The sequence below is a fragment of the Microtus pennsylvanicus genome, chromosome 1 (genome assembly GCF_037038515.1).
Source record: "Microtus pennsylvanicus isolate mMicPen1 chromosome 1, mMicPen1.hap1, whole genome shotgun sequence".
Classification (NCBI taxonomy): domain Eukaryota; kingdom Metazoa; phylum Chordata; class Mammalia; order Rodentia; family Cricetidae; genus Microtus; species Microtus pennsylvanicus.
Window position 1 is genome coordinate 68,597,585 of NC_134579.1, and position 25,380 is coordinate 68,622,964.

Genomic DNA, 25,380 nt, shown 5'->3' on the forward strand with positions numbered 1-25,380 from the left:
AGCTGACTTGGACCATGTAAGGATTTCCAGAAGAAAAAAGAAATGCTTTCTTCATTCTCAAACAAAAGCAAGAGAGGTTTTCCTTTCCTATGGTGTGTGACAAAAAGCAAACATAAAATTTTGCTTGTAATAGCCACCGAGTGAACCAGTCCGACTGGAATGGACACCGCTAACATGAAATAGACTGACAGAGAAACTGTGTACATATATACAGCTTTACCTCATAGTAAGCAATGGTAAACACACTGGATGCATCCACAGGTTTGGTGTGCTCAATGCTCAACATCCAAAGAACTGAGAGGACCTATACATCACTGTTATTCACATCGACCACTCAACTCTACATATCTGCCACCATACATGATACCCCTGATAAAGGGGGACAGATCAATCATCCAAACAAGCAAATTTCAAAGGCTGGTAAGTGCAACTCATTTTCCATTAAATTACATTTAAACAATACTCAATACCCCCACCCAAAATATATATTGTATATTTATATATTTATATATATACTTATATATATATATATATAGTCTTAGACTATAAGGCTGAAAATGCTTTATAAAAGTCAATGAGAGTTCTCTGCTGCTTAAAGAGACCCGCTGCTTTCTTTGCTAACTTCTATCTAGCAAGGACAACGCATCCTGCAAGCAAGAGTTTTGAAGGCTTAAAGCCAGAATCAGAATTAGGTGACAGGTCAGACTTTCGGCAACAGGCAGCCTCTTACTTCTCCGTCCCTTTAGAAACCGGACTGAGAAGGAAAAGGAGAAGCGCTAGCAAGAATGCTTTGAAGATCAAGCAAGTGCGCCCTGTAGGGGCTGGGAGGTGGAAAAAGACAGGCAAAGCCCTGCAGTGGGCGCTCATTCCCCTTCCTCTTTGATGCGCTGCTGTTTGTTGCGGCGGGAATCCATGTCGAAGTTGAAGTCATTCCACTCGTCGCGGGGTGGGAAAGAGATGGTCTGGCGGAGAGTAAAACGCACGGCATCGATCACGCGCTCACCACGGGTCTCGCTGGAGCCCACACTGACTGTAGAAGCACCGCTTGGGGTCCTCAGGAGATGCGGGGGTGAAGAGAAGTCGTGCAGCTGCCTGTGGTCCAGGATACCCTTCCAGATGGCATGCCGGAACTGCTCAGGGATCTTTAGACTTGCCAAATCCTGTGCGACAAGGGAGGAGCCCAGACATTAGAGGGCAGACACCTAATCCTTTATTACATGCTGTTTTTCATTCTTTGGTGTTTGGGCTTAAAATGATCTGAGTTTATTATCACTAATTTGGCAGATAAAGCTTTCTGACCGACTTCCAGATGTTATGTTACTGAGAACGAAAATAGGACTCAGGTGGGTCACGTGTGCTGCAGACAGCAATTCGCTCATTCTTTATTTGCCTTAGTTTCTCTCTGTGCGAAATAGTGTAGACAGTAGTTAAATAGAGGGCAAAAATCTCAACAAGAAATGTAAGATTCTTAAAATCTGTGGGGCTTTAGCCACCAGGAGAAAGGTGTTATGGAGTGTCCCTAACAGTGGGGGAAGAGGGGAGGAGGACAGATTTTTTTGTAGGGATTGAGAGTTTCCTAAGAACCAAACTATTTAGCTTATCTTCACAATCCTATTTAATCTTGAAATTAGTGCTGGATATTTTTATACCCATTTTATGGAGAGAATAACAGAAGATTAGGTTAACAAGCCTTGAAATTTTATTACAAGGTAAATAAATGGTGAACTTATGAATAACTACAATTATCCTATGGGCCGAACGGTCTTAGGGTGTGTGGATAAAGAGCATTGAAATGCACAGCAGTTGTGTCTGTGCACTATGGGAGGGACAAGAGGCCTTTCCAGCAGGGTTAGTCTTAAGTAGGCATGATGCATGCCTTGCATTGGTTGGCATTAGCTTGTTTAATATGCTTCAGCTCAATGAAACAGCAAGGTGGGCAGAAAGCAGCTTAGCAGATGGCATCTGTTCTTAGTTCCCCACTGGGATGCATTGGAGACAATTGTGGCTTTGCATTCTAGATACTATGGGCTCATAGGTGAGGGTGGGTATGACATTCTCGAAACTCCAAAACACATACTATACTGTTCTCATTTGCATTATGAGCTCAGCTTTGCATCTGAAGATACTCAATGTATTCAAAATCCTCCAGCAGAAAGGGACATTAAAACAGCAGACTGCTGCAAAGACACAAGAGGTGTCTGTTTCCAGAAGTGCACCAAATGATGCTGAGGGGAAGATGAGAAAACTGAATCGTTTTCCAAAATGTCCCAACTCAGAAACCTGCACCATGCTCTCATATTGTCCCATCATTTGTGTTTCAGACCGTCACGGCGACCCTAACGTCTTCTATAGCAGAAGAATGCATAGTAAGAAGACAATGATCCACTAACAGACTAAGTTAGCATGCTAGATGGCTTCTTGCATTCTTTATACCTCTGAGACTCTGCATGAGCCCAAGATTCTGTGTAACCTCAGCACATCAACAGAGGCAGACTTGTGGGAATCGCCTCTGAACCTTAACGGCTGCAGGAGAATCCTGGCACTCCCCAGAGGGGGCAAGTCTACAAGTGAGTATTTGTAAAAACACAGGGAAGCAGCAGACTTTCTGTTCTACCACATAGGACTCCATTATGGGTATTTCTCAAACACAGGGCCACACTGCTTTCATCCGTGGAGAAACGTGATTTTCAAATAGTCTGTCAGAACTTACTCCTGAAGCATTCTCTATAGTTTCTACCTATGGTAGGCTCTATCAAGGAAGCACCAGGAGTAACATTTAGAGTTGGGAGGGATGGGCGTAAGAAAGCGTGGTACACACTGATCTCTTTGGGGCTGGGACATTGTCATGCTGCAGGGGCATCTCTAGCATCGGTGCTCAAGGAGGGGAAGGAGTCCCCACTACAGAAACAGCAGCAGAGGCAGAGACGATCTCCTCCCATCAGTCCAAAGTGCCATCTGGAAGCTAGAACGGAGGACAGCACATGCCACAGAGAGCGCTAGAAAGAGCAGCCAAGGAGGGAGGCGGAGAACCAACCAGGTTGCTGAAATGCAAACAAAGTAGCTCCCATGTATGCAAAAGTTCAAGAAATGGAGTGGAAAGCCTGAGAAAGTTCCATCACATGCAGCTTGTTTCAAAGACTTTCCAAGCCAGAAGGGAGGGATTTGTAACTCAGTTGGATTAATTGAGGCCCCGAGAGGCAGTGACAGCCTCAAATTTCACTGCTACTAAAAGTCCTGCCCAGGACGCAGACTTACGGCCAGTAATCATTCCTGACCATAGGGGCAGTGAGCTGGGCTGACAGCATTTCAAATGAATAGAGGGTCTTACAGTATTGAAAGGTACAGCTGACTCATCCTTAAAGCTCTGCATTAAGAAGAGGTGGACACAGCCAGTGAACAGGGTCACAGGCTAGAGATTTACAGCCAGGCTTCTCTTGGTGGTACCACTATGAACTCACAATGGCCAATGACACTTTTGTCATTTCTCTGTATGTCCTTCCTGTTCTCCTGCCTGGTGATTTAAATAGACTAATGAGAACATTGCAACCAATCTCTGAGTAACTCTCACTATGTTGCCCAAGCAGGTTTCAAACTTCTGAATTGAAGCAATCCTCCTGTTTCAGCCTCCCAAGTGCTTGGTTTTCAGCCACCTGTCTTGAGACTAAAGTTTCTTGATTGCACAAATTCTATATTTTCTTTCTCATTTGTATACACATGGGCACACTAAGCCATAGCTTAATGGTCAGGTTTATTGATTGCTTAGCTTCTAACCTGGAAAATCTTTCTGACAGAGTTATGGGCTCCATCAGAATTGAGGATTAGAAGCAGGACCAATACAAAGTCTAAAACTAGCGTGGATGGAACTATAAGGCGTATGGACCAGAGGGAAAAAAATGAAGAAATTGTACTAAAGAGAAAAGTCTAACAGTTACTTACATCCATGGAGTAATGCTCAATCTGATAGATGGTGGTCAGCCCCTGGGTCGTGAAATAGTCCAGACATGATGAACAGCCCAACCTTGCTAAGAAACTGCAGAGGGAGGAGGGAAAAGGAAGGAGGAAACAGAAAAAGAAAGTTCACCCCAACTGCATTGGCGAGATAAAGGAAAACCCATTATTTTGCCCTTGGATGCCCTGCATAAGAGTCTGGGGGCAAATGAAGTATGTGTGGGCCTTGGATTTGAGGTTTGAGGATTGCTAGAAACTCAAACTTTAGGTAAACTGACCACAGAAATTGAGCATAAGCATTCTAGAATGTGACGATTTTTCAGTTGGCAATCTGAGGTATCCTTTTGAACAAAAGCAGGAGGAGTCATGGGGGCAGGGTACAGGTGAAGGGTCCAGTGGTCAGGTCCCCAGTCCTCTTGCCTCCTGTCTCGTCACATCAAATTGAGAATCACTACATTCACTATTTTGTGTTTGGGGGTTTCTTAGAATGTTTTAGACAGTTGAAATATTGCAGGCTAGTACTCCGAAATATCAATACATGTTGATCTATATCCTTAACACACAGATATTTCTCTTTGAGGTACTAGCCTGAGACTGGTGATGTCACTCTCATCCCAGAATCGATTTCTGCTGAGCTAAGCCAGGTACTGCATCACCTTTGTGGCTAACATTGCACATGAACGAAACATGCTCGACCAGCAGCCAAAGGAACAAAGCATGCTTGCCCAGAAGCAGAGGACACGCCCGAAGCATGGACCATGGAGCTGCATGTGCCTCTGTGAGAAGCGTCTTTAAGGCTTTGTTAGCTTCTGGCCATAAGAAACCTGCTTCCCTGGAGTGTCCCCATTTCTCAGGGGAGTGGCAGGGGTTCTTCAAATTTCAGAGTTTTGCTAATATCAAAATATGTTATAGACATCCAACTCCAAAATCATGGTCCCGTGGTGACTAAGAGCTGTGAGGCCTAGAGAGCAGGAAAGGGAATAGGAGAGCCAGTTTATGTCCCTCTGGGGAAACCCAGCCCTGAGCACCAATTCATGGGCCGCAACTGACCTGTAGTACGAGGAGGGAGAAGGGAGTAAATGAAGACCACGCAACAGGTCTGAAACCTGTGTGCACACACACACATTGTCACTTGCCCCACACTGGCTACAGGCCTTCTCCATAGAGCTATGCTGGCCACCCTACCAATCAGACTCAACTTCCTCAAATCCCAGGACAGTGTCCTTTCTTCTCATCTGTGTGACCAGCCTTGCCAGGGTCTACCCTCCCCCCTCAGATGCCTAGGGCCGGGCCCCAGGAGCATGTGCTGTGCGTGCACTCACCTGACAATGCTGCAATCTGTGGGGTACGGAGGTGGGGGGGTGCAGTGGGAGGTGGAGGGCATGGAGAGTGGGGGAGGGAGGGCCTGGGTGGGGCTGAGTCCGTTCATGTCTCCAGCCATTGGCATGTGCGTGCCCATCATGGGAACTGGACGGAAGCAGGAGGAATAGAGAGGGTTACTAGATGATCGTTCCCCAGCATCCCAGGCGTCGACCTGGCCTTGTTGAGTTTTACCAGAAAGCTGTGGGTTTGGTTTTTCTTATTGCAGGGAAGGGTGACCTAATTTCTCTATATCCCTTCACACACTCCACGCCTAGTCAAGCAGAATAGAACCAGAACTCCAAACTAATTACAGATTTCTAGACCTTTGTTCCCTTAGGACTCTCTTCTCACTCTCGTTCTTTTCTCCTAAGCTGACGTGTTCCTCCTCTATCTGGATAGAATGGGCTATACTTCAGTTTCTCTTATGCACTCAGAAGATAAACTCATCTTCCGTAGCAGAGAGATTCGCTCTCATCAATGTTTCTAGCCCCACAGACATAGCAGACTTCCTGGCACAGTGAGACGCCCAAAAGCTTGTCCTGAGAGGGATGTGAGCAAACAAGAGTCATTAAGATCTGTGTGGAAACAGGCGGACTTGCTATGGTATTGGTTTGGGAACCTTATGCTTAGTAAGAAAAAAATCCCAGATTCTAACTCTGTTATATAATCCACTTGAATTCATCAATATCACCAATACTTTGGGCGTTTTGTAAAACCATGAGCTTCGAGTATTCACTTACACGCCCACCCCCAAAAAGTTTAGTACTAATTAAATTTATGGAACAAATTTTGTTTTCTGGAAAAAATAATATATCTAGAAAATAAGAATATAATTTGTAGCTTCTTTACTAACTAGAAGTATGGCTCAGGGGAAAGACCCCTGTGTGATGTAGCCAGCTGCAAAGTACAGTTCTGAGACTTCTCCATCTACTTCCCTTCAGACGTCTCTGAGCGCAGCAGAGGACTGTGTACTATAAATACAATGTAATCTGTGGAAAGTTGTGTAAATGTCAAGTGTTACTGCTACCACTATCTTGTCACTAGAGCAAGTGGAGATATTTTAATTACTGTTACAAGAAAGAAAATAAAGTTGAATGGCTTCCCTCTGCAATCGGGTTTGGGACCTCGGGGTGCATTATCAGGATGAGAGAGGCAGCCTATTGCAAAGTCCCTGTTGGCAGATTATCTCAATGAGAAATCAACACGGGCTGCCAGACCACAGACAATCCGAAGGCTCTCTTAGCTTCTTTCGGATAGGCTGGGATTTCCAAAGAAAAAGAAATCAAGGATTTGGTCACAATAATTAGGGACTCTAAAGGACCAGATAATAGGATCTTATCTTTTCGTTGAGTGGGAATTTTAGGAACCATGCAGTGTTTCATTCTCTCTATCTGTGAAGATATTATTATCCTTCTGCATTTTTACTATTGTTCATTTCATTCAAATCTCTGCATCCCCTTTGTCTGGCTTACTTATAATAGACAAAGCAAATCTGTTTCCCGAAAAGCTATGTGCCAATTAGCATCTACTTATTTAGATCCAGTTTTTGCACTGCCTTTTATATCTCCAGTTAGTTACTATGAGGAATTTGTATGTGTACAGAAGTAAAGGGGAAGCCTCCTTATGGATTGATTCCCTGCTTACTGCATATGGAATGAAGTCAGACTATAAAGCCAGAGATTCATAAAATGCTAAATGTGCAGAGGGATTGTTGTAGAGACGGAGCAGGAGAGCAAAGAACTAACTTGTTTGCCGTTGCACAGCTAATTCTGCATGGATCCAGAGGGGAATCAATAATTTTTATGCTTTTAGTCTAGTGCTCCATACTTCTTCCCTCTTGTCAGATACACTTCTTATAAACTGTGTCAGAGATGGTCAGTGGAGGGCCTCCATCTGGGCTGTCTCAGTGAGATCTTTATCCCTACTGAGGGAAGACTCTCACCCTTATGTCTAACTCTTGATTGTGTTTTGCGGTAAAACCCATACCTCAAGAATGAGAAGCTAACTGGAAAAGCCAAGTCAGTCAACTGTGGTGGCCTCTGCCTCTGTGGCACTTAGCTTAGAGAAGAACATTTGTGGCACCTTAAAGCGTTTTTCTCCTGTACTAGCCCTGTGCATCCTTTGGCAGCTGAAGAGAGAGATGCTTACTGTTGGCTCCCATGCCCTCAGGCATGGTGGTGGGGGTGAGGGCGTTGCGCTGCTGTGGGTTGATAAGCTGGCTCACGGAAGGCAGCTTGTTCATGCTGTTCATTTTGCTCAGAGGTGGGGAGCTGTTACCGTAGGAAGACTGAGACTGCATCGAGGTCCTAGGAACACAAACATGGGAACGGTGGTCAGCATGGGATACTGAAAAGCAGGAACAGTCATTTCCAGCAGGTCTTGCCTTAGATTAAAACCTGCCCTAGAACTATGCATGGGCCAGATACTCTTCATGATTAATGACCTAGAGTCCTTGATTGTCCATGAGAGACTCAAAGGAAGGGCTACAAAGCCATCACAAAACCCACTATTTTCTGGACTGTACACAGCAGAGTGCTTAGTATCTCATTTGTGAGAGGGTACATTTACACACTTCTTTTCTTCTTATTTCCTCCATCTTCTTTCTCTCTCTTGTTTTTCAGCTTGATTAAATCTTAAAACCAGTAAGTAGAGAGAAGAACTTTGCAAGGCACACAGGCTGATGAAGAGTACAGAAAGATACCAAACTCTATTTGCAACTGAAGCCTTCCATTTACAACTTGCCCAGGCATTTGGGAGGCACAGCAAATACCTGAAAGAGTCAATCACTGAGGCATTTGACAATGCTGTCAAATATCCTGCAGTCCTATGGAAAACCCCACGGTATAAATACATTTCCTCAGCTGAGATCTTCATGAGCTGTGAGAAGACCCGGTGCGTGCCAACCGTGATTCTATGTAGGAGAACCACTGGGGTGTTGACTTTCTATAAGTATTTCATATGTGTTTATGTGTACAAAAATAGTAATCATATAAAGGCTAGAGCCATGTAAACAATAGGGCCAGTCATGTACACTTGCCGTATGAGCTACACTGTTAGTAGCAGGAGATCTAAAATGATCATTTTCATCTTTGAGAGACTCTTACAGGAGTGGTTCTAGCAGGGATAACCATCCCTTATCCATTGGAGGACGGATCTAGAAACTGGAGAGGAGATACTAAGGACCGACTGTGGAGACTGTAGCCTTCACAGTGACTAATTGCTAAGACTATAGAACGAGGCTTTGAGCATGTTCCCAACCTACAGTGGGAGAAGTTCTCCTTTACAGTTCATCAAACAGTTCATCAATTTTGTCCTGATTTGCCCCCTTTCGACCATGGTCACAGTCTCATAAATATATTAAAAGACAAATTTAACTTTTTATGTGGGTCTTATTTTTATGTGTTTGTGAAGGATATCAATATTGAATGCTTTGTAAAATTTAAAAACTTTTAAATGACGGCTTTAAATATTTGTACTTCGGGTACTTTCTGAAGATGCAATGAATTCCCCATAGTTTTCTACATTAGTGCAGAGCACTTGCCTGGCTGGGTAAAGCAAACAATACGCTCTCCAGTTATTTGTGGAAATTAGAATGACTTTACAAAACAACTACACTTTCCACCATTGTTTTAAATTTTGTTCTCTTGAACCCTTTCCAAGTGGTATAAATGAGCATCATCTAATAACTGTGCAACACCCGCTCCCCCCACACTCCCGCTGTTATGAGACACCTCAGTTTACCTAGCTGTCTTTCTCCCAAGTCTAAATGATTGCCACTATTGTGAAAATGCCACACTGTGGTATGGAAGCACATGGTGAACAGATAATTATTATTAATGTTTGAAGAATGAGTAAATATGAAATGCTAAGAAAATATGCCCAAATGCCCAGTGCTCACTGCTAGATGGATGGGTTGAGGATAGAAAAGAATCTCCTGGCACATAGTCCCTGATTGTTTTTTTCTTTTTGGGGGGACATGCCTCAAGAAATAAAATGATGGTGGGTAACAAGGTTGCAGGATCAAGAAACTGTTGAAGTACTAAGAGAAACGTGAAAGGCCAAATTAGGCAAGGAGCAATGGTTATGTAAAGGGAATCTAACAGCTACCAAGAAATTGTAAGTCCACACCACCACTGTGTTTCAGGAGCCTGATGGGGAGTCAGCACATTCACATCAAGCCAGAAGCATCTGAAAGACGGTATCTAGTATAGAGTAAGGTAGTAGGGAGGTATCCAAGCTGTTGCTTCTGCCCTTTCGTTGGGCTACCATCATGTAGCTAAGAGCTAGTTACCCGTACTCTAGAATCAGATAGGATCTTTAATTTGAAAAGTCTCCATGTTCTTCTCCATCTCCCCAAGTAGGTGAACATAGAGCCAAACCTAATGATAAGAATAGTTTTAACCAGTCGGGTGGTGGTAATGCACGCCTTTAATCTCAGTACTTGGGAGGCAGAGACAGGTGGATCTGTGTGTTTGAGGCCAGCCTGGTCTATGGAGCAAGTTCCAGGACAGACTCCAAAACTACAGAGAAACCCCGTCTCAGAAAAACCAGGAAAAAAAAAAGTAGTTTTAACCATTAGTAACTGCAATCCTGCAATCGGGAAGATAAAAGTATGTTACTGATGAACTTTGCATTTGCCTCTGGCCTTCCAGTCACAATGTATTGCTATTTCCTATGTCCTGCTAAAACCTGTGGTCATTAATTTTTTTTGCTAACTTATTCAATTGACTATTTTTTACTGCAATAAACTTAATTTTAGGAAGAGGCATTGGAAAAAAAAGATGAACAGTAAAGAAATCTGAAATTTGGAGCCTTTAAAATGTTGGTTAGCTTCTCAATATAAGATAAATTTATGTAGTGCCTGGATTTGATCAATGTCACAACTGAACTTCCTTTCCTTAGGGCAAGCCTCAGGTTGGCTCTGCAAGAGTGCCTATGATGTCTGAAGGAACTCGGGTGAGAGTCCTGGATGTTGCCCACTATCTTAGAGACACTGAGAATCTTCATCCATTCCTACTCCCTTACGGCCCCACATGGTCAGTCTAAAACCTAGTATTTTGTCAAGGAAATGTAAGGTACCAACATACAAATTCATAAGACGAAATGCCCAGCCTTGACACATATATTTAATTGAGTAGACTTAAAAACGATTTTGGGTAATGTCAAAAGGGTCATAAATTTTGAATGCACCCACTAGAACATGAGTGAGTTTTATGGATACAAAGATGAAGGTCATGGCACTGTGATCATTACTGACTCCACAGTGTCTGACATGGACAGCCATCACACACTTAGGAAAATGTGTGATCCTGGAGGAAAGTCACAGCCAATACAGAGACCCTGAAAAACAGTGAAAAGCTTGGCCATTACAAGTGCAATATCATGGCCCTTGAGTAAACAGTCCCCCAAAACATCGAAAAGGAAGCAGAAGCTATGCTGAGTTGTTCCTGTCACCCACTCCACCAAAGGTCAAGAACTAAACTGCAATGACATCTGCTCTAAAGGACAGTGTGGTATGGTTTCTACTGGAGGGCCTCTGTGAGGCTTTACTAGGGTTTTCTGGGACCCAAGTGCTATAAAGATACAGATAGCTAAGTCTCCTATAGCTATAATCTTAGCAGATACTTTGGGCACGCTAGTAATACTTAGAAGAGTATTAGAAAACTCAAGTCACAGGTTTGTTTTGTTTTTCAGTGGTGGTGATTGAACCTAGGTGCTTAAACATGTCATCAAATTCTCTACCACCAATCTCATTTGTCACCAAGCTCACAATTCCTAGTTTTTAACTCTCAAACCATTAACTTCTGTGTGCCTTTCTAAGAATAACATTTAGAATTCCAGGGCTAGATGTGCTTTTAAATCGGTGGTTCTCAACTTGTGGGTCACGACCCCTTAGGGGGATCACATATATCAGATGTTCTGCATATCACATTTTTACATTATGATTCACAACGGTAGCAAGATTACAGTTATGAAGTAGCAATGAAAATAATTTTATGGTTGGGAGTCACCGCAGCATTAGGAACTGTGTTAAAGGGTTGCAACATTAGGAAGGCTGAGAACCGCTGTTTTAAATGATCTGGGATTAGAAATTGTGTTTCCTGTTTCTGCCTTTCACGGCTTTGTGGTGAAAGATAAACTTCATGCTAAGTTCCAGGCTGTATCTAAGGCCTTCTGAACCCTTGCTTGCTTCTCTTTCTTCATTTAAATCCTTTCATTATATAAACTAAAACTTTCAACTCAAATTTGGAGACATAGCAAAAAAAAAAATATTTTGCCAAGCCATTTCTAGAAGCCTGAATATAGAAAGGGGGAAAGGAATAGGGAAGGGGAGGGAAACTCTGAATATGAGGAAGGTTAAAAAACAGGAATAAGTAGAAAAATAATTGCACCTCTTTTAAGTATCTCCCAAGGACAGACCCTGTCTGTGGCCTGTGTTCTGGGTAAGCTTGACTCTAAAGACCACAGGCAGCAAGAGTTCTTTAGAAGGTCAACCATAATAAAGAAATATATTCCATCATTTTAAATACACACAATCATATAAAGGTTGCTATAAATACAGAGAAAATTTACATAAGAATAGCTAAAAAAGAAAAATGTTTCTGAAAGAAATGTTAAAAAATAATCTAAGAATGTTTTCTCATTCTTTGAGTAATTATGGCTCAAAGTTACTAACTGAAATATAACAAGGGCATCAGAATTTACTAATATACTTTAATCTCTTGTCAAGATGTTTTTGTCTTATGCTTTTATCTGCTATTTGCTTTGGTGCATTTATTAAAACTTTATTGGAAAGAATAATTACAATAACATAAAGCCCGGAACACATAGAAATTTAAATCCCCAATCTTAGGATATTAGCTGCACTCTAGATTACTAGCTAAAGACTATATGATATATAAACCTAACTATCTGATACATTTGAACTTAGTTTAACTTTAATTAGTAAATCTGTTGATTTTAAACAAAGTTAAAACTTGTTCAAATGTCTTTTGGCACTCTAGAACATTAAGTATTCACAGGGGGCCTGTTCATTTAGACCAATGTTTCTCAATCTATGGGTCACAACCCTTTTGGGGGTACATATCAGATATCCTACATATCAAATATTTACATTGTAATTCACAACAGCAGCAAAATTACAGTTATGAAGTAGCAAAGAAAAATTTTATGGTTGGGGGTTGCCACAACATGAAGAACAACTGTATTATAGGATCGTAGCATTAGGAAGGCTGGGAACCACTGACTCAGGCATTGTAACTAATTTTTCAGAGTATTAACCTGGATATAATATCTTAAATAAAGTTACAAAAGAGACGGAGACCAGACCACAGTGACTGCCCTCTAACTCTTATTATTTAGACCCATGCATAGCACTGGCAATGCCTAAGATATGAGAATATACTGCACTGGGGGAGGGGGGGCAGAGAGACAGAAACAATAACTACAAGATAAGTAAAGATGCAAAAGTTTATTGAAAATTAAAACCACACATCCACAAAGCAACAGCCTCTATCACAAGAAATTGTTGTCTTGATGACACAGGAGAAAGTGCTGGTGAGCCGGTTAGAGTGCGAGGTGACAGGGACATTGAAGGAAGAAACAGAGACAGTCCTTTTGAGCTGGGAAAATACGTGAAAAGGAAAGAGAACTTGATTGGCTCTCTGCAATTTCTAAGCTAGGGATATTGATTTTAATACCTGTATGCTTATAATATCATTCAGTCAGAGAAGAAGTCTCCCAGATAAATGCACATGAATGGTAGTGAGAAATCTGGCTGGTTCTCTGGTAGGCAGGGTTGAGGGCTAGCAGCTCTAATTAAATCAATCACAGATCTGGTGAGGAGACTTTGAGCTCTCTCAGCACTGAACAACAGGAGGCAGGTACCTGCTTATATTTCTGGGATAGTTTCAACTCCTCTTAACACCATAAAAGTAGCTTACCTGCCTTAGCATCTCAACAACCATTTTGAGGAGTGTGCAAAGAAGACTATCATAGCAGATTCTAATGTACAGTGACAGAGATTGGACCTGGCAAAGCATTAGTGAACTTTCTCCTTCCGTAGGAAGAGAATACATGAACGATGCAACTGCTCAACAAGAATCCTGACCCAGTCCCCTTGACGCCTTTGTCTGTTACTGTTTGTAGTATTACTCCATATCCAACATTCAAAGGGCCCGGACTCCCAGTCAACACAATTTGCTTAGGCACAGACAATAACAATTTTTTTTCTTGTTTCTTAAAAATACATCAAGTTTGAGACCTGCTCAAAAGCTTTATTATGAGTTTTAGAAACACAACAGAAGGTAACAGAAAAGGATTCCAATAAACATTGTAATGCCTCAGCCCAAGGGATCCCCCTCCCTCCTGGGAAAACAATAGAAAGCTCACAGACAAGCACAGTTGGAGTTCCTGCCCAACCAGGGCAGGCTCTAAAGATACAAAATCTGCAGTAAGCATCTTTCCTTTGTAACACTTTGAGTCCCTTCAAAGATTCTCTCACTAGTGGCTGCGTGCCTTTGAGCAGCTGGGTCTCTGAGCCAAAGCGTCTTCAAGTCCTGTTTGTGAGGGCCGGATACATGTACACGCATGCACGCGCTCCCACACACACAAACACACATGGAAACACAACAAACACACGTGCTCCGACACAGATGGGGCTCTATGGGTACACGGAGCGGTTTGGGGGGTTGGAATGTCTAAAGAAGACTTCAGACTGGGTCGGAGCTTCTCTCCGGGGCTCCGCAAGCTCATTCCTGAAGCAGGCTGAAAGGAGACTGCAGAGAGGAACCAAAGAAAGAGAATGAAGGCTTAGGACTCATGCATCCACATCAAATGAGCACAGAGCTACACCCTTCTACCTTCATGATCATGGTGCAGGTGGCACAGACCGGCTCAAACGCCGCTTCTCTCGTTTCTTTTAAAACGCCTCCTTTAAGGCCATCCAGAACTTCTACTTCTCAAGAGTTATGTAAAGGAGAAACGAGGTAAGGCGGGGGCAGCTAATCAGGAGTATACATCAGGATCTTATTTTTAAAAATGCATTGTCCCAAGTCCTCCCTAAGATCTAGCTGGGGCCCAGTCATGCCCATTTCTTAACATAAAGTGACTCATTTGAGGATTATGGTGACAGGCAGGCTCACTGTTTAGCACAGTGCTTGGCATGGGTGGACTGGACTCAATTAATTGACAAAGGGAATAGAGAGAAACAAGAATAAACTTTGATCCTCTGTAAAAATGTCACATACCCAATTATTATGCCTCATTACTGCTCTGTCTAGCCAAACTCTGAAGTCTGAAGAAATAGATCTTATCAGTGTGGGGGCTGCGTCATCGTGCATCTGCACAGAACTATTAATGAGCATTTTGTATGGGCCCCGATTGAGGTGGGTAAATACCTTAATCCTCTCCGTCACAAACTTGGCCTATAAATGCATATATCAAACTCATGAAAGCAACTTTTGCATAATTAAGAAATCAATTATGCCATAGGATGCCAAGAATAAGCCCTTTTATTTGGCTAAAGGTTGTGCAACCTGCTGAAATGTTGGGAACTGTTTCCCAGACAGGATTTTCAAATCCTGTTTGTTTAGTCCTTTCAAAGGAGCAAGGCCATTTTCCAACTCAATCCATGACCTAGTGTACCAGCGAGATTGGGATGTTCATAACAAAATATGCCAGGATATACACCATAGGGGAAGCAACTTATAACTTAAAGATCCAGTTTGGAGACTTCTGTGTTTGGAAGCTGAAGTCTGGAGAGTTTCTGATAGGGAAGCCTAGTGTAGTTGGCTGATCATATCAGCATTCCAGTGAAAGCAAGACTAGATACACCCTGTGGGTTCAAACTTTCAGACTTAGAAGCAAGGCCAGCTCTACAAAGGAGATAGGCACAATTGGAGAAGTGATCTAATTGAATTTAATTAACCTCTGATATTTTTCTCCATTAGTAATCTAGAGGTAAGAAACCTCTGTCTTGAAAAATAGCATCATTTAGCTGTGAAGTTCCAAAGTAATACTGTGCTCACTATAAAAATTCAGATTTTTATATAATTGTCGGGTTGAACAACATGAAATTATGAGGTTGTTTGCTGTTGATGTTGTTTTCAAGTCTACAGAGCTGGCAATTTCCAGCAAATGTTCTGAAAATGGGTGGCCTTATAAACTAACTTAGAAGTGCAGTTTTAATGATTTATATCAATTTGGATATCGGTGTCATTTACTTTTTCCTAAATTCATTAGTAATCTTGAGTATAATGTCTGCTTCATAATACATGAAGCTAGGAGAGGGGCAACCCTGGTTTAAAAAAAAAAAGAACAGAAAGGATAGGGCTTTAAACTGAAAGAGCAAGACCAAGCAACCACGGCAACATGGGAAGAGATGCTCGCTGCAGCCTTAGCTGTTTTGTGGGCTTGCTTGGTCTTCCCAGCCTTAGTGTGAGGGTTGGAACCAGTCTCGAAGAACCTGCTCAAAAGTAGCATCCTCTGGCTTCTGTTTACTATGGAGCCACAGTTAAGACATCACTATAGAATGAGGGCATCTTTGAGTGTCACAGCATATACTGTAAGTCAATGGAATCTTTTCCATAGAGAACAAAATACAGTTCTCCCGAAGGAAATGCCAGCTAGGAAAAGTGTAAAGAAGCCATACTGGTCTGAGAACAGCAGAGGAGAGGACAGTGAATTCCAGGGAAAACAAGTAAACAAACAAATAAACAAAAAGAAAACATGTCACATGGGCTTTAATCTAAAAGTTAAGGCTTCCTAAAACAGGTGTCAACCAAACAGCCTAGCATTACGAACCAATGCCCATGGGACAGCAAGGGAGTAGAATTTAGTAAAAAAATTGTAAAAAGATTTGAGCACTAGTAAACTATATTTGTACCATGGTGGGCAAGAAAATGGAAATATAATTTTGTCTTTAACAGGGCGAAGCCCAAGCATGTCTATAATAACTTGAATCATAGCAACTTGGTTCAAAATCTGTTTTCCATACAGCCTATGATCATGAAGGTAACCATGAAGGGTTGAAAAAAAAAGAAAGAAAGAAATGATAAATCCATGCACAAGTGAAAAGCGAGCAGAGAGAAAACACAGAATGGGAGACTAAGGAAGCAATTAAACTGAAAATATTTTACTGCCACCTTGTAGGAAGTATATTTCTTTCCCACCAATTTTCATTCTACTAAAAAAAAAAAAATTCCTTACCAGCATCAAATTGGTACTATGTTTTAGAAAGGAAATCACAGGCTATTACAGGCACTTTCTAAGTTGATTTATTCTTTTCAAATGATTGTCAGGAAATTAGATTTCCAGTTTTTTTTGTCTACTTATTCCTGTCTCCTGCTCTTGGAGACTCGCATGAAAATAAAAGAGCTGGAAAAAAAAATCTCAGCTGAACACTATAGCAACTGGAGGACCTACATGGATTCATGCCAATCATCAGGGAGACATATATAATGGTATAAACATGTAATTGGACCAAACATCTGTATTTTGCGAAGATCTCATTTTGCAATCTGTTAGCTCTCCATGCGCAAGCCATCACAGCTGTGAGAGACCAGCTCAAAACCATGCACATGATTGTTTCCAACAAACACCCCAGGAGCTGTGCAGCTAACTCCTTACTATTCATCTTTAGCTACTCCTGGAAAAGGATAAAAATAAGTCCCGAAAATCTTTTAGACCATTTTTGCTAGCACAACTTTAGCATACATTTTCTTCTCCAACAAAATAGATTGCGCCATAAAAAAGAGATAATAAAACTTCCCCCGGGAGCAGTGCAAGGCGATCAATCTGCTACCAGCTACTTGGAAAAAATCCTCACACAGAGATACAAGGTCAGTATTTTCATCTATACAATGTAAACACAGATAGCATGAGCCCTTGACCAGAACAAGCCACTTGAGTCAAAAAGTCTACAAAACAAAGACAGGTTATTTCCTTTCTCATCTAATCTTTGCAAGCTTCTTTAATTTATATAATCCTGATCATTGCAAAGCTTTCTTAATATTACAACAGTGTTTTAGTTAGAAATTCACTACTAGATGCAAACTACCGGAAGGCAGAAGCCCTAATTCTTGTTTCCATTTTAAAGTCACGCATTATAGTGTGCTTTACTAAAGGGATTAGATCACCATGAGCACTTGCTATCTCAGTAAAAATGCTTTATTTGTCATAGGACAAAAGAGACCTATGGGGAAGGCTGCCATCTGAAGCTGACTTCAGGACTTTTTGTGCTCGTTTCTTACCTCTCTAGAATACACACAATAACTTTGTGATGTGCCCGTCCAACAGAAATTCCACTTCAATGAACACAAAAGGATGAGGAGCCTATTCACCTGCAGGAGTGGTTGGCAAGCTCTTCAGCATGGCTCACGAGCTGCCAGTGGTTTTTACACTTTTGAACATGGAGGAGGTAGCAATTACGACATAAGAACATGGTATGAAATACAAGTTTCAGACTCCATAATAAGATATTCGTGTGACAGCCACCCTCATTGAGTTATGGCACCTACTGCTGTTCTCCCGACACAAGCATAGAACCGATCGGTTATAAGAGAGCATCTGCAGTCAGATGCATAAAATGCCTAACTCTCATACTTCAGAAGAAGAGAATACTTACTAGTCCCTGCACTAGATGGTTCTTTCTTCATTAGCGAGAAAAACAATGTCGGAGCTGATGACTCAGAACTAGTTCAACACAACACATTATAATACAATCCTCATCCTACTGGTGTTGGCTGAGCTAAAGGTTTTGAGAATTAACTGGAAGCAATTCTCAGAGGAAGGCACTCTTACTTATTCCTCTGCAAGTCTACTGTGTTTCAGCGGTGCATTCCTTGGATCTCATTTGCATGTTATAAGTGAACTAAATGGAATTAGTTCCTGATTATCTTAACATCCACTGATGTCAGATATCCAAAAGAGTACATACTGTTGCCAGTGAGAATTTTGTGTGTTCTGATTTTCCTGTAGAGTATTCTGTATCTCGAAGAAATCACTTGATTAAATTTTATGTTTGGCCTTCAGAACAAATGATAGTTACGAACTGTAGAACTTCCATTGAGATGCGATAGTTGAAAGGGTCTTACATTTGCAACAGCTTTCAGCTGAGAAGGGGGCATGCTCATTTCCCAGTCTTCGGCTGTTCCCCACTCAGAAGTCAGCTATGGTTTTTAGAGATGGAGTCTAGACCCCTCAGCAGCATTTATATTGCTTAAGTGCCCCCTTTTTATACTTATGTAGAAGTAGTCAATAATGTCAGAAAAGAACTACTATTTCTCGCTCACTTACATTTCTATTTTAAAGATCTTCTTTGGCCAAACCTTATAACTATTAGACTAAATTATCAACGTAGCTTAAAAAAATAGCAAACAAACCTCTTTTTTCAATCAAGGTACTTTTTGATACCTCTTCGTTTTGTCCTGAAAGGTTGAGGGTTTGAAATTTCTCCAGTAAACCGAAAATGTAGTATAGACATTTATCTACCGAGACTCCGTGGCAACACTGCACTAATATACAATGTATTAAACTCACAAGTGACGGTACTTAAGCACCCAAAGATAGCTAATAAGCAGAGCTCTGATTGGCCAATCTCCCATCTTTTCAGAAGAGCTATTCTCTTCTTGTTAGTCACAAAACAATTAACACCAAAGCTCTGGGTGGAAAGGTGAAACTTAACATATGAGTAGACTGTATGCATATGCTAATAAGGTTGCCAAACCTTCCCCATTTATTTAAAAATGTACTGCTGGAAGATAGTCTAGAACAAAAATGCTAAAACACAGAAACTTGATATGACTCTGTCCTGCACTGAGACATCCCTCAAGGAACAGGGCTAAGTCTCAGAACCCTAGTTAGCACAGCGGGCAAACAGTTCACCTCCTCGTAGGAAAACCTCCTCGGTCCTCTTTACCTATAGCCGTACCCCAAAAGGGATTGCATGTATCCTAGGAGATACACATGCCAATCCTCTGTGACGAGGGAAGGGTTTTGAACATGATAAGTTGTTAGAACAGAGTATTAGTAAGGTTATCATGAGCTGGGAGCTTGTAATAGAACACAAGTGAACACTCCAAATGTCACACGACACACAGAAGGAGGCCAAACCAGCTCGTCTAAACTCTTACGGACCACACAGTGTCAGTGTCAGCTTCTGCCATTAGCCTGCCGCTGATGCCAACAGCCAACAGTCCCCCTTGCTCATGCCTTCCGCAAGGACGGTGGCACACTCACTGTTTCTGGAGTAAGTGCTGATGCTGCTGCTGCTGCTGCTGCCTATAAGTTTCGATCGTGTGCTGCGGGAGGTACTGCATGAGCTCCAGGGACTCCTTGATCTTCAGCAGCATTTCGTAAGTCTCACGGCCTCTCACCTAGGCAAAAACCAGAAAGCGGGGAGGATGAAGAGCTGCAGACCAGGCAAAACTCAGTCGCATCTCACTATTTGCGGATTATGTACTGGTAAATACATCTCCTGGCTAAGACATATTTGCAACAGGAAAACCAGTATAGCTGGCACTTTTCAGCCAGTTAGAGACACACACAGGGACAGATGAGCTGAGTCCTGTGTATAAGTTCCCAGCTGAAGGTGAGCAAGGAGAGGCTGTGCTCCTGTCTATGCTTTGATGCTGTGAACTAGCGTTCTTTCCCCAGCCTACTTATGCCCATCTGATTCATATTTTTGTGTTTTCTGTGGATGACCTTGTTTTAACTGAGGTCCCCCAGGGCCCTGGGGGTGAATGTACGCTGCATTCTAGACCTTATGCACATATCTGTCCCACAGTCATTGACCTGAGCATGAACGACAGATGCGCCCAGTTTCTCCTCTGCTGTTATTAGCCTACTCTGGTCTCTTTTCTCCGAGATGCCCACTCTGACTTTAGGGCTTCTCTTCTCCCCACATTTTCTCCTTCACATGTGTTTCCTCAGCCTTGTTCTCCTAAGAACTTCATTACCTTGGAAGTGCTAGGTACTCAGTTTAAGGTAAATGTTTGGAAGGCAAACATTCATCCTTCCTTACAATGGCTTGAGAACCGGCCTATGGGTCACTCAACTTGAATTGATTCCATGGCCTTTCTCATCCTGTTAACTTGATTTTGTCTAACTGCTCATTTCTTTAGATCCAATTCATCACAGTAGCTTCTTCATGACCACATACTGGGATTTTCATGAAATATTAGTGTTGTATAGAAGGTGTAATGTTTTACCTAGAGGGAAAACATCCGCTTTCTATCTGTAGCCTTAGAAGTGAGACTGGAAACCTCAGCTCGCTTCCTGTCAGATTTCTCTGAGAGCCAGGGCTGGGAAGGCTGGGAAGGAGGCATGCACACCCGAATGAACCTGCTGAACGACTTAAACTCTAATCCCAGGGTGGTAGCTCAGTCATTGCTCCTGACACTGTCACCTGTGTCAACTTGGATGGCATCAGGGTTGAACATCTTACAAAGTTTAAGAAGATCAGCAATAGCCACCATAGGTGGCAAAGACCTAAGGTAGTAAGAACCCAATGAATGCTAGCCATAACCTAATGACGTGATCTCATTAGTGATGGATAGTCAAGTAGAAGGGATGGATGGTCTTACATAAGAACTGGGTCAAGCCTTCTGTCCCTTCACAAGGCTTCTGCTTTGCTTGACTTTGTTTATAACATTCCCTAAAGGACAACAAAGGTTCCCTGCACATAGGAATGGTGAATGCTTAGAGACATGGACATCCGGATTGCTGTGAGTTGATTGTTACTTATGATAAACATGTATCAAATGACCCTAGGGTACCTTGAAAGTGGAACATCTTAGTGACTGCATTGTCAACTTTGTGAATTGCTTATGACAAAAGTTCATGAATGGCAATGCTGTGTCACAAATAAAGATATGTGAAATAAATATTTGATGGCAAATGTCCCATTAGGGGAGTGGCTTTGTTAGAATGGGAGAGCGATGAAGTAGAACTCACAATATGAATATATTCTAAGGGAAAGGATCGTGTCATGATTTTAAAAGGAAAAGATCTTTGCTTTATTTGATACCTCCTTCTGCCACTATGATTGAACGTGTTTCCCTTCTCTACATTTCGTGTGTTTTACTCCGAAATTCCAAAGTGGTGGTGTTGGGAGATGGGGCCCTTGGCATGTTATTTAGGTTGCAAAGGTTGAGACGTGGAGGATGTGAACAGTGGCCCTGTAAATGACTGTTCAGAAAGCTATGCAGCTTTCTATCCTGTGAAAGAGAATATGCAGAAGAAGGCAGCATCTCAGAAGAGGGTCCTCCCCAGAACCTGATCAAGGGCAAGTTGCCCTCGGTCTCAGACTTCCAACCTTCAGCCCTAGCACCAGGAGAAATCCATGGTGCTTGTTCACACGCTGCATCATCTAAGTCCCTGCTGTTCTTACTCCAGGGAGGGAGGGTTCTTCCCTCTTTCCCTGAGGAACTGGGTGAGGACTGTCTAAGAAATGCACGCTGAAGGAAGGGGAAATGAAGCGACTGTGAAAATTCAAGGGGACTCACTGGTAGGTACAGCAGTTCATCATCTGGGGATCTTCGTTTCTTGATGGAAGTCATCTGGATGCCATGTGTATTCTGGCGAAAAGCTGGAGGAAGAAGTACATAAGCTTCATCGGGAGAGTTTGTGAGAGCTGATGCACTGAATCTGATCTCTAAAAATACGTACAAAATAGAAACTGCCTAGCAGCATGGGAGATGAGGGATGTCGGTCCTAAGTACCGGTCAATTGATGCTGGTTGTTTTTATATAAAGTAAGAAGGTGAGAGAGAGATAGAAAAAACAGTAGAGAAGCCAAACCCAGGATGCTGTCGTGGGGGTGGAGGGGCATTCAGAGTATGTGCTCCCTATGGGTGTCTCTGAAAAACTGTTAAGAAAAAGGAAATACAGTTTTCTTGTTTTGCCTTTTTAAGAGTTTTATGGTTCAGATCATGCATCTCCTAAGAAGTTAAATGTGCATGTTACAGGAACTTTGTTGGCCATAGTAAAATGGGGGAATTAATGAGTGATAAATTGCTAAGGTTTTTAACCTAGCATCTCTAATCAGCTAGGATCCAGGGTGTGAAAACGATCTTTCCATCAAAGCTCAGGTATTCTGTTCTTACTATAAACCACTAAATTGTTGGTAAGTAGAGTCTCCAAGATAGGCTGCACTATTGCCTCGTGCTAGCTGCAGGCGCAAGAGAAGTTAGAATGGGGATATGTATATATGGCGCATTTGAGTTATTTGAGGAGTTGTCATGGGGACTGAGGGAATCTAGCAGAAAAACACATCACGCTCAGAAGTTGGAAGTCAGTGGTAATGGGTTCTCCTGTGAGGAACAGTTCTAGTTTTAATCCATATAAATACTAATAGGTAGTAAGATTAAGCCCTCTTTAAGCCAGGCAGTGGTGGTGGCGCAAGCCTTTAATCTCAGCACTTGGGAGGGAGAGGCAGGTGGATCCCTGTGAGTTCGAGGCCAGCCTGGTCTATAAGAGGAGCTAGTTCCAAGACAGGCTCCATATCTACAGAGAATCCCTGCCCCCCCCAAAAAAAGGTACTGTGATATACTTTAAAATAGGCATAGCTATTCATTCCTGGAATTCCAGAACACAGACTACGGAAGGGGAAGAGTTGATGTGAGTTCAAAGCCAGCCTGGTACATATAGAGATTTCCAGGGGCACAGAGTGGAATCTCTCTTTAAGAAACCCAAACTAACTTGGTGAGCTGCCACTGGGTTGACATTTATGTAAAGTGCTTTCTAGAACAGTATTTCTGTATAAGTCAGCAGCACATGTGAACAATGGTTTGCAGATATTGTCCGCTGGCCCTTGGGACTCTGTGGAGGTGGCTGAGATGAAGACGTACACCACAGGTCACGCGAACCCCTTCTAATGATGGCAGCACTTCTGCTTTCAAAATTTTATACTACAGGATTCTTGAAATATCCCAATAAAAAATAGAATTAATTAGAATCCAAGTTTGGTACCAAATGTTAAGGTAGCTGAGGCCTCATTCCGGTCACCATGTGCTGTCTAGGCTCAGTGCGACCACGTTTGTACATCCCTGGACTGTGCCTAAGGAAATACATTTGCGAACGGTACTGTTCCTTAGATCCCCAAGGAAAACAGGTACCACTTTAATCCCATGCTTAATAACTGAAAGACAAATCGACACCTGCAGCCTTAGGTAACATTGGACCCAGGTGGAGGGCTTATAAAACACAGATCACTGGGACATCAAAAACAGCAAGTCTATAACCGGAGCATGTGCCCAGTTTCCAGGTGTTGTTGATGCTATTGGTGTGGACACCGGATCCCAAGTAATCTCCCGCTAAGAACAATTGTAGTTTAAGCAGCCAGTAGAGTGCCCTAGGGTAGGTCCGGTGCGATCCTACCTTCCTTGAGAGCTCGGGTTCACACTGGCTCATAAAGCTCACAGTTTGCTCACATGGCCTTCCTAATCTTATTTGTAGAGTCCCACATCTGGAGAAGACTTGACCCTGCCCCATCTGGCCACTACATCTACTTACGGCGCTTCGTACCATCACCGTTCTTTGCGCTGTCCGAAACTTGCTGTTTTCGGATGCTGTCTTCATCGGCCTTCCTGTCTCTTCCGGGGCAAGCGCAGATCCGGGCCTCGAAGCACCGTCGGCCCAGAACTTGCCCACTAGGAATTAGAGAAGAATAACAGGTTAAAGTTACAGGGGTCTTTTCCCTGACGTCGGCCCTCATACGTGTGTCCTCACGCCCTTCAGCATGGCTGCTCAGAGCAAGCGCCCCGAAGCACCTGGCAGAACGTGAAACTGTGTGCATGCCACAAGCAATACAAATAAAGAACATTCCATTCGCTTTGCAAAGACCCTCCGAGCCATTAGCTGAACAGCTGTATTTAGCTACATATTTTGAAGGAAACTTGAGTTAAGCCAGGGGATGTCCCAGGATAAAATCGCCTCAGGCAGCACAGACTTCTCAAGGAAACCAGTAAATGCCTTGGGGGCCACATGAAAACAAACACTGTCTATCAGAAACAATTCCAGTCAGACACCAAGTATTCAAGTCTGAAGTGACTTGCAGGGCCCCTTGACTCCCCGCCCCCTTCCCTGACCTACCCTTCTCTGCCTCCACTTTCTCAGATCTTTTAGTGTTTACAGTGGATTTATAGGACAAAGCGCCAAATTGGGGGGGGGGGAGCATGCAGAGGTAGTGAGAGAGCTCAGGATTCTCCTTCACCCTTGGGTGGACAGTCCCACACACGTCACTTACTCTCTTGTTTCCAAAGTAACAATGATTAAAATTGGACGGCGGTTCATTCCCCCGACACAGCTGCTGTTGCACATGAAATTGTACAGGACTGTGGTGAACTCGGTGCCAACCTGGGCAGGAGATAAAGAAAGGGGTACGTCCGTATGTGATGTAACTTGTGCCAACGATGGTGTGAATTGACGCTTTTGCGTCTCAGCTCGGCCCTCTTTTGGAAGAATTCGGTTTCTAGCGGCAAGTTTCTGTCTCGGAAAGGATACTGTATAGTGCACTGGAGAAGCCCTCTTTGCCTTGCTTTCAAGAGATCTTCACACTAATGTTCCCACCACAGGAACAACAGATGGATTCATTATACTGGATCATTGCTCTTCAACCCTGCTCTTTTGCAAGCTGATTCAAATTACTCACTTCAGTCTATAACACAGACATCTCTGGGAAAGGAGAGCTTTTAAAAAAAATGCTCCAAATAGCAGCAATAATTCAAGGATATTTTCATCGTGGAGATAAAATAATATTACCTAAGTTTGAATGTACATCTTCATGAAGAATATCCTAGAGCTAAAACCACCCTCGGAATTGAATAATCTAAATCGCTCAGTTATGCATAAGGCAAGTCAAGCCCACAGAGTCACATAGCATGTGAGTCAATGCCCAAGGGCCCAGAGCTTGCCAGTCAAGCCCAGCTACTGGCTTTGCTCCTCCTGTAGTCTAGCATGCTTTCTACCGCTCTGTCCTCTTTCACACACACATTCGTAAATGTTCCATCTGCTCAGGAAAACCAGCTAAACAATGCTCTGTAGCTTCACCCATTTACAATCTACTATAAAA

The 25,380-nt window shown here is 42.6% G+C and overlaps 1 protein-coding gene across 4 annotated transcripts in view; it reads right to left on the minus strand.

Annotated features, from left to right (window-relative positions):
- Nucleotides 1-569: 569 nt before the first annotated feature.
- Nucleotides 570-25,380, minus strand: part of Tp63 (tumor protein p63) — a 200,386-nt gene continuing 175,575 nt past the window's right edge. Inside the window, exons 8-15 of one of the 4 annotated variants that reach the window (XM_075955747.1) lie at nt 24,556-24,665; nt 23,823-23,959; nt 21,816-21,898; nt 19,549-19,685; nt 7,459-7,616; nt 5,271-5,415; nt 3,937-4,030; nt 570-1,160 (exon numbers count right to left, since the gene is read on the minus strand). In XM_075955747.1, coding sequence (XP_075811862.1) covers nt 864-1,160; nt 3,937-4,030; nt 5,271-5,415; nt 7,459-7,616; nt 19,549-19,685; nt 21,816-21,898; nt 23,823-23,959; nt 24,556-24,665 — 1,161 coding nt within the window. In that variant the 3' untranslated portion in view covers nt 570-863. Of the gene's footprint in view, nt 1,161-3,936; nt 4,031-5,270; nt 5,416-7,458; nt 7,617-12,772; nt 14,088-19,548; nt 19,686-21,815; nt 21,899-23,822; nt 23,960-24,555; nt 24,666-25,380 lie in introns of those variants that run through there. The other 3 variants (XM_075955756.1, XM_075955737.1, XM_075955728.1) reach the window with 3 other exon arrangements.